This window comes from Bufo bufo, chromosome 5 (genome assembly GCF_905171765.1).
Source record: "Bufo bufo chromosome 5, aBufBuf1.1, whole genome shotgun sequence".
Classification (NCBI taxonomy): Eukaryota; Metazoa; Chordata; class Amphibia; order Anura; family Bufonidae; genus Bufo; species Bufo bufo.
In genome coordinates this window covers 130,448,058-130,462,107 of record NC_053393.1, presented here as the reverse complement: position 1 = coordinate 130,462,107, position 14,050 = coordinate 130,448,058, and the positions used below count along the sequence as shown (strand labels likewise).

Sequence of the window (14,050 nt, the reverse complement as noted above, 5' to 3'; positions counted from 1 at the left end):
GGGGCTCTATAAATAACCTGGGTAACTGCATAAATGGTGGCTCCAATCTATTGACATTGAATTTGCTTTTAAAGGGGTTGTCAAAGATATATAAAAATCGGCCTAAAATAACAAATGGATGAATACTGACAACTTCCTGTGTTGCACTCTGGTCCTCACTGCTGCTCTTTGTTTTTCTGGCTGCAGCAGTGATGTTCTGCGCACAAAGGTCACCACTGCAGCCAATCACTGGCCTCAGCAGAGAGGCTTCGTATGCAATATTAAATAGTGGAATTAGAAAGTGCAACTTGTCCCACAAAAAACAAGCCCTAATACGTCTATGTCAGGGGTGGGGAACCTTTTTGCTGCTGAGGGCGCGGGCCATACAAAATTCTCAACTTACAAATGTGACTGCTATATTTGGTCTAACATAATTGACTTAGTAGGTTACATAAATTGTGGTTCAATTTAAAAAAATGGAAGCGGTCATTAGCATTTTCATTATGTGTTCTAGCAGGGAGCCTGGAGCTACATGAGATGATCTGACCGCGGGCCGAAGGTTCCCCACCCCTGGTCTATGTGAACAGAAAAATAAAAAATGTATGGCCCCGGAAAGGCAGGGAGTGAAAAACGGGGGCTACGCCATGATTCATGTAAAAAATGAAAATCATATAGCACATGACAACCTATTTCTAATAAAGCTAGAACCAGCCCTGTACGCCACATGGAGCCATCATTGTGCAGACCACTTTTCTTGGCGTCAGCTGCGCCTGCTAAATGGCTGTTTTATCAAAACGAACCCAAGCCATCCAGTACATTATATATCAGACCGATCAGGGATCAGTATTACTAGTTTATATTATTCCTCAGACTGGGCAGCATAAACCTGGTGACAGATTCCCCTTAGGCTGGGTTCACACTTGAGCGTTTTACAGCGCGTTTTTCAGCGCTGTAAAACGCTCAACACATGAAAACCAATGCTTCCCTATGGCCCTGGTTCTCACTTGAGCGTTTTACAGCGCTGAAAAACGCGCTGTAAAACGCCCTACGCTCAAACAAGTACTTGAGCTTCTTTGGGGCGTTTTGACGCGCGTTTTTGGCCATAGGACATTGCAGTCAATCACACAAACGCGCATCAAACGCGCGTTTACTATTGCAAAAAACGCGCGTCAAAAACGCGCGTTAAACGCGCATATCAAAGACGCTCAGGTCTGAACCCAGCCTTAAGGCCCCTTTCACACGGTCGAGTTTTCCGCGCGGGTGCAATGCGTGAAGTGAACGCATTGCACCCGCACTGAATCCGGACCCCTCCAGCCCTTTTGTACTATGCATTCTGTATTTAGAATGCTATTATTTTCCCTTATAACCATGTTATAAGGGAAAATACTACAATCTACACAACCTTGAACGCAAACCTGAACTTCTGTGAAGAAGTCCGGGTCTGGGTACCACATTCAGTTTTTTATCACGCGCGTGCAAAACACATTGCACCCGCGCGATAAAAACTGAACAACGGAACGCAATCGCAGTCAAAACTGACTGCAATTGGGTACCTACTTGCGCGGGTTTGCCGAAACACATCCGGACCTTATCCGGACACACTCGTGTGAAAGAGGCCTAAGGCTTCATTCACATTTCCGTGACAGTATTACGTATGCATCCTTATTTAATCTGTGAAGGATCCGTGGATAGTCGGTGTGTCTGTTTTTACTCTTCGTGTCATCCGTAATCCACAGACCCTGCTCATCTGAAATTGAATTTAAAGACCCTTTCCTATCTCTGTCTTTTGTGAAAAATGGTCGCACCGCAGATGCCACCCGTGTGGACGAGGCCTAACTGTTCAGAGTAGGTCAGGAGCAGGTTTCCTGTACCTGAGGAATCTGAGTTCCTGTCATTGTACAGTCAGGATTTATTTCTGAACATGGACTGCTATAGCGCAGCTTGGCTTCGTACAAATTGTATTGCGGTGACATTATTGCTTACACATCACGCGTAGGTGAGTAATTAGGTTTAATAGTTTCTTTCTTCATTATTGTTCCTAATTCAAATACGTTGAATACAAACAAATTGACTGCATAGTGAACTAAAACGACAAAATTAAGAACCAATTCAAAAATAGTTAAAACGAGGGTGATTACTATATTCAGTGGAGAAACCTCGGTAATTGGGTCTTAATTCCTATGAAAGTAAAGTATAATAATATAATGGAAACAAATGAATGATGATGTAAGATCAATGATATGTGCTAGTAAACATTTCAGGAGTGAAATATTACAATGAGAATTAAACCAGTCATTACTGGTTCATGGTGCGCTGCTTTCCAGAAATCTGTTATTAGCATAGTACTAGGATATGCTGGTAGGGGAGAGGAAGAGAATGGGAGTGGTAGTGGTGGCAATGATAGGAGGAGTAGTACTCACAGAGGCAGTCCTCACTCTTGTGCTCCCTAGGCTGTACAGTGATGGGAGGGCACACCCTGCCTTTTGGGGTTCTCCTGCCTGGCGGTGGTTTGGGGTGCCTTAGATGTTGATGAGTTTTGGTGTGCGAAGCAGGGTCCCGAATGATGGCAGACAATACAATATTGCAGCAATGCAGGTGTTAGTGCATGCAATGATGAGGCTGTTTTTGGAGGTAACAGATGGACCATTTTACTGGAAACTTCAACAGTTCACAAACTGGCAGTGATAGACATTGTTCCTATCACACACATTGTATAGGCAGCTTTGATAAGTCTGTGTATAGGGGTGTACATAGTCCATAGTCTCCCTCTGAGCTTCTCTCCAGATAACCTGTGCAATATTCTCAATTCAAGGGGTGCAGCCTTTCTCTCTATATCAGTATTTCTACAGCACCCTCAGTGAAGGGGAGTACTCCAAACAGATGGCCAGTCTGTACTTTCAATACGATAGAGGACCTGAAGTTTATCGCCCCAACAAAAATGCAGGAAAGTCTGTAGCCAAAGTATACCTTCTCTAACAGATACTCACCCTTTGCAGTGGCCACTTAACTTCAGTTAAATTCAGTTTCTCTCTCTAAGAAGTTCATTCTCCAGCAGAAGCTCCTCAACTCTCCACTGGGAGCTTCCAACTAGCTCTACCCTACAGGGGTGGGAGCAGCCCGAACCCAGCGACTGTTACGAAGGGCTGCCAGTTAACTGTTTCCTCCCTGTATGCAGCCTTTGGGAAGGGAATACATGAGCCAAGCACATTAATGCCGCCATCACACTGCCCTGTAACTTAGTGACAATTGGGAGAATGACTGCTAGGATCCCTAGAGGCTCCAGCCTCTTAAAGAGGACCTTTCATGGGTCCAGACATTATGAAATAACTAGCAGGATATGTAGGGCACTGTGCACTGATGTAATACTGCTTACTAATTTGTCTGGGTGCTGCTCTGTTCGCCCGCTGTGCCCCCCTGCAGTTTTCCTGCTGATATGCTAATGAATAGCATCGGTACAGGGAGGAGGAGACTGCCCTGTTACTTAATGGGCGTCTCCTCCTTCCTGGCTGTAGCGCGATCAAATCGCAAAGGAGAGCGTCACAGCCAGGGAGAAAAAAAAACTCCCCTTCTCCCTGGCTGTGACGCTCTGCGCTGTGATTGGACCGCGCTACAGCCAGGGGAGAAGAAGACGCCCATTGAGAAACAAGGCAGTCTCCTCCTCCCTGTACTGATGCTATTCATTAGCATATCAGGCGGGCAAAGTGAACGGGGGCACAGTGGGCAAACGGAGCGCCAGACAGACACACTAGTAAACGATATTACATCCATGAATTTTGCCCTACACAACACCCCTACTTATTTCATAATGCCTGGACCCATGAAAGGTCCTCTTTAGGCATTTCCCTGCAAATAACTGCTCCTGTCCGGTTTTGGGGTTGCATGTATGTGCCTAGTCCAGAGCTGTGAGTGGCACTCTGCAGAAAAAGATCCAAATGGGCCTGTTGCTTTTATATGGCCACAGCCCCTTTATTCTAATGATCAGTGTGGACCCCAAGGATCACACCTCCTTCATTCCGGACATGGCACTGCATATGTTACCTGTTGTAATGGGAAACGCTGAGATAGCGAGCAGGTAAAAAATGAAGAGAAGGCTGCGCTGGCACGGAGCACGGCCTTCTCTTCAACCAGCCGATTGGATGCCGGGTGTCAGACCGCCACTGATCTGATAATGATGACCTATTCAGAGAATTGGTCATCAATATTAAAATCCTGTAAAACCCCTTAAATATAACTCTGCATTAAAAACAATTTACTTTTGTAATTTATTTTCTGGTACAACAATGCTCCAGTTATGAGATATTCTCGTCATTATAATGGTGCCCCTGGTTTGTATAGTAATGTGCACGTACACCTACTGAGGTGGTCGCACATACTCAATGCCATCCTCCAACTGCTACCAGCTATATCTACTGAGCTGTGATAGAGAGGGAAAGAGCTGGTGCAGAAAAGACACACCCTCTGAGAAAGGGCACACACCATGAGAAAGGACACACCCTCTGAGAAAGGGCACATACCATGAGAAAGGACAAACGCTCCGAGAAAGGGCACACACCATGAGAAAGGGCACACACCATGAGAAAGGACACCCCCTGAGAAAGGACACACACCATGAGAAAGGACACACCCTCTGAGAAAGGGCACATACCATGAGAAAGGACAAACGCTCCGAGAAAGGGCACACACCATGAGAAAGGACACACACCATGAGAAAGGACACACACCATGAGAAAGGACACCCCCTGAGAAAGGACACACACCATGAGAAAGGACACACACCATGAGAAAGGACACACCTTCTGAGAAAGGGCACACACCATGAGAAAGGACACCCCCCGAGAAAGGACACCCCCTGAGAAAGGACACACACCATGAGAAAGGACACCCCCTGAGAAAGGACACCCCCTGAGAAAGGACACACACCATGAGAAAGGACACCCCCTGAGAAAGGACACACACCATGAGAAAGGACACCCCCTGAGAAAGGACACACACCATGAGAAAGGACACCCCCTGAGAAAGGACACCCCCTGAGAAAGGACACACACCATGAGAAAGGACACCCCCTGAGAAAGGACACACACCATGAGAAAGGACACCCCCTGAGAAAGGACACACACCATGAGAAAGGACACCCTCTGAGAAAGGACACCCCCTGAGAAAGGACACCCCCTGAGAAAGGACACACACCATGAGAAAGGACACCCTCTGAGAAAGGACACCCCCTGAGAAAGGACACCCCCTGAGAAAGGACACACACCATGAGAAAGGACACCCTCTGAGAAAGGACACACACCATGAGAAAGGACACCCTCTGAGAAAGGACACCCCCTGAGAAAGGACACCCCCTGAGAAAGGACACACACCATGAGAAAGGACACCCCCTGAGAAAGGACACCCCCTGAGAAAGGACACACACCATGAGAAAGGACACCCCCTGAGAAAGGACACACACCATGAGAAAGGACACCCCCTGAGAAAGGACACACACCATGAGAAAGGACACCCCCTGAGAAAGGACACACACCATGAGAAAGGACACCCTCTGAGAAAGGACACCCCCTGAGAAAGGACACACACCATGAGAAAGGACACCCTCTGAGAAAGGACACCCCCTGAGAAAGGACACCCCCTGAGAAAGGACACACACCATGAGAAAGGACACACCTCTGCTGCCAGCCAGGAGAGAATCTAGCAGAGCAATTGTAGCAATGAAGGTGGGATTACCAGAATCCATGTGAGGTACAGGGCTGGTTCCAGTTATTGTCATGTACATAGCGGTCGGGTGCCTGGAACTAATGTATACAATTGATGATAACATTGATTGCATACATTTAACCCCTCAGATGCCGATGTCAAATGGGACCACGGCATCTGGAAGGTTAAAGACCAGGAGCACGCTCTCCGGCCATATACCAGCTCCCCTAGAGAGAATCGGTGGAGCCGGATGGTGTGTGCAGCAGCCTCTGTTCTCAGGAGTGATACAAGGCTGCCGCACATTAGTTCCTATGGAGAGTCTGTCTGTGGCAGGGCCCCATAGGAGCATAGTGTAAGGCCTCATGCACACGACCGTTGTGTGCATCCGCATCCGTTCCGTCATTTTTCGCTGTTTAGCGGAGGTCCCATTTATTTCTATGGAGCTGTGAAAAAAAAATGAAGTCCTCAGTTTTTTCTCCGCGTCCGTGATCCGTGATTCCAGTCCATCAAAAAAATATAACCTGTCCTATTCTTGTCAGTGGAAAACGGAGGACGGACCCATTCAAGTCAATGGGTCCGTCAAAAAAAACGGATGTACAACTGGTATGTCATCCGTGTCCGCGTCCATGTCCGTTTTTTTCTACAAGACCATGGTGCAATAAAATTACACTTTTCATTAACCTTCCTTTTTTCCCCCCTGTCAGACAAAAAAAAAGGAAGACACAAGGAAACACAACTGAAGAAAAATCGGACACGGACCACTGAAGCCAAATCACTGACAGTGATAAAACACTGTCGTGTGCAAGAGGCCTAAGGCTACATGCACATGACTGTGCCGTTTTTTGCGGTCCGCAAACCGCGGATCCGCAAAAAACGGAATCCGCCCGTGTGCCTTCCGCAATTTGCGGAACGGAACGGGCGGCCATTGATATAACTGCCTATTCTTGTCCGTTTTGCGGACAAGAATAGGACATGTTAAAAAAAAATTTGCGGGGCCGCGGAACGGAGCAACGGATGCGGACAGCACACGGAGTGCTGTCCGCATCTTTTGCGGCCCCATTGAAGTGAATGGGTCCGCATCCGAGCCGCCAAAACGGCGGCTCGGATGCGGACCCAAACAACGGCCGTGTGCATGAGGCCTGACAGTGAGATGCCTGCCTCTGTGCTGAAGGCTACAAAGGGCCAATATTTTATTTTCAGTAGCACAGTACAGCCATAATGAAAAAAGAAAGACCCAATAAATCTTTTTTTTTTATAGTTTTCTTTGAAAATTGATTAAAAAAAATATCCCTTTCTGATGGAAGTATCCCCTTAAATGACATACAATGCAAACATTGGCAAATTTGGCAACATACCAGTCCGCTTGATGTAATGTGGTCATAGTACATACAAAGTGTTCCTAGGCCCATATTATAGTTTCGCTGTACTGGCAGGATGAGAAGTCCTCTGGGTACATTGTTGAAGTAGTGGGTTACTAGGTAAATGTACAAGGAGAAGGCAGAAGTTTAATTCACCCAATGCCAGCAACGTTGCAGCTGCTCAATGCAGCCATTTTTAAGCATTCTGTTGCATGGCTGTAAATAATCCTCTTTTATGTTTTTATAGAAACTTTCCTCTAGACCAGCACGCCAGCTGCTGGGAGACTACAACTCCCAGCATGCACACTTAACTTGGCTGTTCTTGTAACTCCCACAGAAGTGAAAGTAGGATTCTGGGAGTTGTAGTTTCAGAACAAGTAGAGTGCCGGAGGTTGCTGATCCCTGGTCACATTGGGAAAATGCAACATAAAACTGATATGGAAAAGGTCTTAGGAATATTATTGACAGTAATTGTAGCAACCAGTGTCAGGCAGCAGCTGCCAAGGCTAATAAGATCTGGGATGCATCAAAGGGTTATAGGTGCCCGTGATGAGAACATAGTCCTTCCACTTTACAAATCAGTAGTCAGACCACACATGGAGTACTGTGTACAGGTTTGGGCTCCTGTGAACAAGGCAGACATAGCAGAGCTAGAGAGGGTTCAGAGGAGGGCAACTAAAGTAATAACTGGAATAGGTGGACTACAGTACCCTTAAAGATTATCAAAATTAGGGTTATTCAGTTTATTTCCTCTGCGTCTGGAGGAAATAAGGTTTGTACACAGAAACACATCCAGGCCCCTCTTGAATTCCTTTATTGTACTCACCATCACCACCTCCTCAGGCAGAGAGTTCCATAGTCTCACTGCTCTTACCGTAAAGAATCCTCTTCTATGTTTGTGTACAAACCTTATTTCCTCCAGACGCAGAGGATGTCCCCTCGTCACAGTCACAGTCCTGGGGTTAAATAGATGATGGGATAGATCTCTGTACTGACCCCTGATATATTTATACATAGTAATTAGATCTCCCCTCAGTCGTCTTTTTTCTAATGTGAATAACCCTAATTTTGATAATCTTTCAGAGTACTGTAGTTGCCCCATTCCAGTTATTACTTTAGTTGCCCTCCACTGAACCTTCTCCAGCTCTGCTATGTCTGCCTTGTTCACAGGAGCCCAAAACTGTACACAGTACTCCATGTGTGGTCTGATTATGTTTACATCAAATATTTGGGTAAACAATAAGCTCAGAAAAAAGAAATTCACCCACAGTCCCGGCTTCAATTACTACTCACTGATTGGCTCTAATCCAGAACACAATGTGGATCAATAACCGTTGTGTCTGTTAATTGATTATCAGTCCTTCTAATTACAGTTGCAGAAGTGTTGGTCTTTGAAGGATCTTGAAATGTTCAGATAACCAGGGCCGAAATGAATCAAGCGTTTTGTTCTGCATCTTCTGAAAATGACCCCTGTGCAGAACATGTACCAAAAAGCTTGGAAATTATAGCAAAACAAGAACTTTATCATTTCCAGTTCACAGACGTTGTTGTCACATTGTCATTTTTATGTATCACTATATGGATACATTTTACCGCACTTCATTGGACACAGACCTAGGTGAATGTACACAGTGAGGTACAATGTGCATTCAGTCAGGTCGGGAGCACAGATATACAGCAAAATCTCAGGGAGGGGTGCATCAGTAAATCTACACCGTGGTCTCCTCATTCTCATGATCAGTAGGAGTCCCAGAGGTCACACCCCCACAGTGAATTAATATTCTAGTGATATTTCACTTTATAAGCTTATAAGGTTATTTTTTATTTTATTTTAGATACATTGGAACCATAGGAAAATGGATGCAGAAATATACATATGCTTTAAATGATCTGTCAGTGTGCGTAGTGTTAGCAGTTGTAGCACGCATTTGTAATTGATTTATTTTGTATAAATTAATATTGTGTTCAGAACAATGATGAGTCAAAGGAACAAACATCAAAACTAAACATTTTCACATGCAAATAAATGAATAAAAGTAGATAAAGTGAATTTCGGTTTGCTTAGGAGTGGGACATCTTTACTCTGTAACATTTGGAAATTTAATTGTCTGGCAGAAAACAGATATTACATTATTTTGATATTACCATAACCTTCCAGAATCTAACATCCTCTAGAAATCAATAGTCTAACAAACTGTGCTAGATGAAAAGAATGATGAATATTTGAAAGGCAATTTATTCTGTTATGTTATGGTATTTAAGAATTCTGTGAAGCACTTGTGTATAAGTTATGTGTTAAGCACTTGTGTATAAGTTATGTGTGAAGGACTTGTGTATAAGGTATGTGTGAACCACTTGTGTATAAGTTATATGTGAAGCACTTAGGTATGTTGTGTGTGAAGCACTTGTGTATAAGTTATGTGTGAAGCACTTGTGTATAAGTTATGTGTGAACCACTTGTGTATAAGTTATATGTGAAGCACTTGGGTATGTTGTGTGTGAAGCACTTGTGTATAAGTTATGTGTGAAGCACTTGTGTATAAGGTATGTGTGAAGCACTTGTGTATAAGTTATGTGTGAAGCACTTGTGTATAGGTTATGTGTGAAGCACTTGTGTATAAGTTATGTGTGAAGCACTTGTGTATAAGTTATGTGTGAAGCACTTGTGTATAAGTTATGTGTGAAGCACTTGTGTATAAGTTATGTGTGAATCACTTGTGTGTAAGTTATATGTGAAACACCTGTGTGTAAGTTATGTGTGAAACACCTGTGTATACGTTATGTGTGAATCACTTGTGTATAAGTTATGTGTGAAGCACTTGTGTATAAGTTATGTGTGGATCACTTGTATATAACTTTTGTGTGAAGCACTTGTGTTTAAGTTATATGTGAAGCACTTGTGTATGTTATGTGTGACGCACTTGTGTATGTTATGTGTGACGCACTTGTGTATAAGTTATGTGTGGATCACTTGTATATAAGTTTTGTGTGAAGCATTTGTGTATAAGTTATATGTGAAGCACTTGTGTATGTTATGTGTGACGCACTTGTATATAAGTTATGTGTGAAGCACTTGTGTATAAGTTATATGTGAAGCACTTTCTGCCTGTAATTGTCACAACTTCTAAAAGCTCTGCTGGTGGCAGTTGAAGGATGGAACTGAACGTTTCTGACCTGCTCATTTAGCCCAGTAAACAGGATGTAAACAGTACTATATACAGTAGATTAAGGCCCCATTCACACGTCCGCAATTTCGTTCCACATTTTGCGGAACGGAATTGCGAACCCATTCATTTCTATGTGCGAACCCATTCATTCCGATGTGCGGCCCAGCTCCGGAAATGCGGACCCGGACTTCCGGGTCCTCATTTCCGTTCCCGAAAAAAATTGAACATGTCCTATTCTTGTCCGCAATTGCGGACAAGAATAGGCATATTCTATTAGTGGCGGCAATGTTAGGTGCGCAAAATGCGGAACGCACATTACCGGTGTCCGTGTTTTGTGGATCCGCAAAACACGCTATGGACGTGTGAATGGGGCCTAAACACAAGGGGGGGGGGTTTAATGAAGTAAAGGGAATATCTCGCAACTGAAGCATCGTGTAACAGATAATAAATTACAAATTAGTTTTCCATGCTGAATTACATTAAAATAACATTTAATCTTGGGACAACCCGTTTAAATGCTTGGTCTTCCGTAGTGCCTCCTTTAGTAGGGGTGACTGATGTGTCTTGGGTCACGGCACAGTTTGCACGCCCCTGTGGCTGCCGCTGGGGAAAGGTTAAATAAATTGAGAGCTCCATTGAGGTAATGAGGTTGACAGTCTACAGTGGTAGTAGTGTTTTATTTAACCTATGAAATTTCAGTATCTTAGATGTTTCAGTATCTGCTGTGTTTCTGAGCCTTCTTTTGTTCACGTTTTAGGTCTAACCGCTGCCGCCTCCCTTGTATCCTTGGCTTGGGCCCTGGCGTCATACCAGAAGGCATTACGGGATTCAAGAGATGACAAGAAGCCCATCAGTTACATAGCGGTAATCATCCAGTTCTGTTGGCATTTCTTTACCATCGCAGCAAGAGTTATAACATTTGCTCTCTTTGCCTCAGTTTTCCAACTCTATTTTGGAATATTTATCGTCCTTCACTGGTGCATCATGACCTTCTGGATTGTGCATTGTGAAACGGAATTCTGTATAACTAAATGGGAGGAGATTGTGTTCGACATGGTGGTCGGAATAATTTATATCTTTAGCTGGTTTAACGTCAAGGAAGGAAGGACACGGTGCAGGCTGTTCATTTATTACTTTGTCATCCTTCTGGAGAACACTGCCTTGAGTACCCTGTGGTATATAAATAAGGCCCCCAAATTCCTGGATGCATTTGCTATCCCAGCACTGTGTGTAGTGTTTAGCAGCTTTTTAACTGGTATTGTTTTTATGCTCATGTACTATGCCTTCTTTCATCCTAATGGACCTAGATTTGGGCAGTCACCAAGCTGTGCTTGTGAAGACCCTGTAACTGCCTTTCCCTTGCCCCCTGAAGTGGCTTCGAGCACTCTAAGATCTATGTCCAATAACCGGAGTGTTACCAGTGACCGAGATCAAAAGTTTTCCGAAAGAGACGGCTGCATGCCAGTTTTTCAGGTGAGGCCAACAGCCCCTTCAACTCCATCCTCCAGGCCTCCAAGGATTGAAGAATCTGTTATTAAAATTGACCTGTTTAGAAACAGGTATCCAGCTTGGGAAAGACACGTTTTGGACAGAAGTCTACGTAAGGCAATTTTAGCTTTTGAATGTTCACCTTCTCCCCCTCGGTTGCAGTATAAAGACGATGCACTTATTCAGGAACGTCTGGAGTATGAAACAACGTTGTAACAACGACAACAAAAAGAGGATCGAACAGCAAACAAACGTCGGGGACCTTAAAAAGTTGCAAACGTAATCGGAAATCTTAAACTTGACAGCCCTTTGGTGGCTAGGAGTCAATTGCATAGTCTCTACCAGAACTGATCTACAAGCCATGGCTAATGATGTCATGGAGACCATTTTAAGTGGCTATTCATCATGATTATCATTCTTTTAAAATTATGATAAGTGAAGAACAATTGCTGATGGTGCATTCCATGACGGTTGAATAGGTGAATTTCAACAGTATGTAAAGAGAACATGAAAACCAAGGGCAGTAAATCTAGGTAGTGTAGGCAATGTGTTGTCTAGTAATGTGTTAACGAGCCTTCATATAGGTATCATAAATGTCTTAAGAATTGTAACGTCTACAAGATGCTTTATGTAAAACCTCAAAGAAGTTATGATAGGACAACAGGCAACCTCTATGCTTCAGGTCTTTGCACGCCAAAGTTACATGTGGAAAAAGTACGATAGATGTCCCTCCTAGGGTGTGTTTTTTAAATCCCGTATTCTACAGTAAGTGCAATAAAAATCGGTAGCAAATGCCCACAGTTAAATTTAAAGGTTCAAGTGCTTTATCAAAAGCATAGCCCTGTGTCATAAGTCATCTCTATGTGGTCTATTAAATATAACTCTAGTTGATCAAGTGTACCAGCAGACGTGGTGAACAGCAATGTAGTTGGTTAAGTTGTCGTTGTGGGAAGAATAAATGATAAAACCTTTGATGCCATAAAAGACGTAAAATGATAATCATGATGATATACCCAGTTGGCAAAAAAAAACGTGTGTAGACTAAATGTGTAAAATGTTAGTGGAACTTTTTAAGGCGAAAAAAAGCAATTAGTTCATTGTACTATACAGAGGATGAGATTCAGGACTCTGAATGCATGGCTCCATGTGATTTATGCAGGTATGATAACTACACAGAAATGAACTGAAGCCGTACCCTCCTAGTGCCAAACATTACATAGTGTATATGATTGCTCTTGTTGCCTGATGAACACAGAACATGTGGCATGATGAGCCGTACAAGAGTATGAAGCCAGAAGGTGTATATCAGTTCTCCATATGTACAGACAGCTCACCTTTTGTATCTATAACCGAGAAAAATGATGACTTTTAGAGCCTTCTGGGTCGTCTACTAGTAAGTATACACAGTGGCGTAGAATAAATTACATTTGTGGAAGATCATACTGGTCCTAGTCCAGACTTGTTTCCATATTAATAGAGAACCACACAGAAACATTTGTAAGACAGTGGTTTCTTGCTGCAGTTCTTTAGGTTCGGCCTACACAAAAAATATCATAAAAAGAGAGTATATAACAAATGGTGCTTTTAGTTGTAAGGGCAAGATGCAATCTCATTGCAAAACCGCAGAGTTAATTCTCATTTTTACTGGTTTACTCAAGGTATTATTTTTATGGACTGTGGGGTTTTCATATCACCCTACAACCTATATCCATAGATCAACTGTGTTAATGCAGGTTGGTAGAGCCGAAGTCTGGTCTAACATCTCGTCAGTAGAGTTACTGGTTAGAGAGGCAGAGTCTTCAATCAGATGTTATACGCGGTACATTGAGGATGATCAGATCAGGGGCTACAGCCGACCTCATATTAATGGAATGCTTTCTCTGGCGCTCGGCACTTTGCAATGCTGATCTTTTTGGTTAACGGTTCATACTTTGAGGTCACAAACTAACTGAAAGCATTCACGGAACAGTATACAAACATAGCAGATGAAAAATACATCGGATCCATTCAGGTTCATGCAGTATTCACCAAGAGGTGCTGTACCTTAAATGGGTTGGGGTCTATGTGATGTTTGTGTGAATTCATACCTTGCAACTGTGAAATGATCAAGTAGTCCAATGTAATGTTAAATAGGATTGTTCAATGTATGCGGTCTGTCCCCATGGTCAAATACAGACAAAAACTTCCAAAACTTCTGCTGCTCAACTACATTTCCCATGATATTCAAGTCAACAGCATAAGTGGTAAGGGTTCTTAGGGCAGACAATAGGTTAGATTATATTTGGTGGTATATGGCGCATCCACCTTCTCAATCCTAACGTTGATTAGATGGCACTTCTTTCTTTATTTCTTTCTTTTAGATTT

General features: G+C 43.4%; 1 protein-coding gene across 1 annotated transcript in view; it reads left to right on the top strand.

The window, feature by feature from the left end:
* Positions 1-13,756, top strand: part of XKR4 (XK related 4) — a 287,926-nt gene extending 274,170 nt beyond the window's left edge. The window contains exon 3 of the mRNA XM_040433401.1: positions 10,956-13,756. Within this exon, the coding sequence (XP_040289335.1) occupies positions 10,956-11,902 (947 nt within the window). The 3' untranslated portion in view covers positions 11,903-13,756. The remainder of the gene's footprint in view (positions 1-10,955) is intronic.
* Positions 13,757-14,050: the final 294 nt, after the last annotated feature.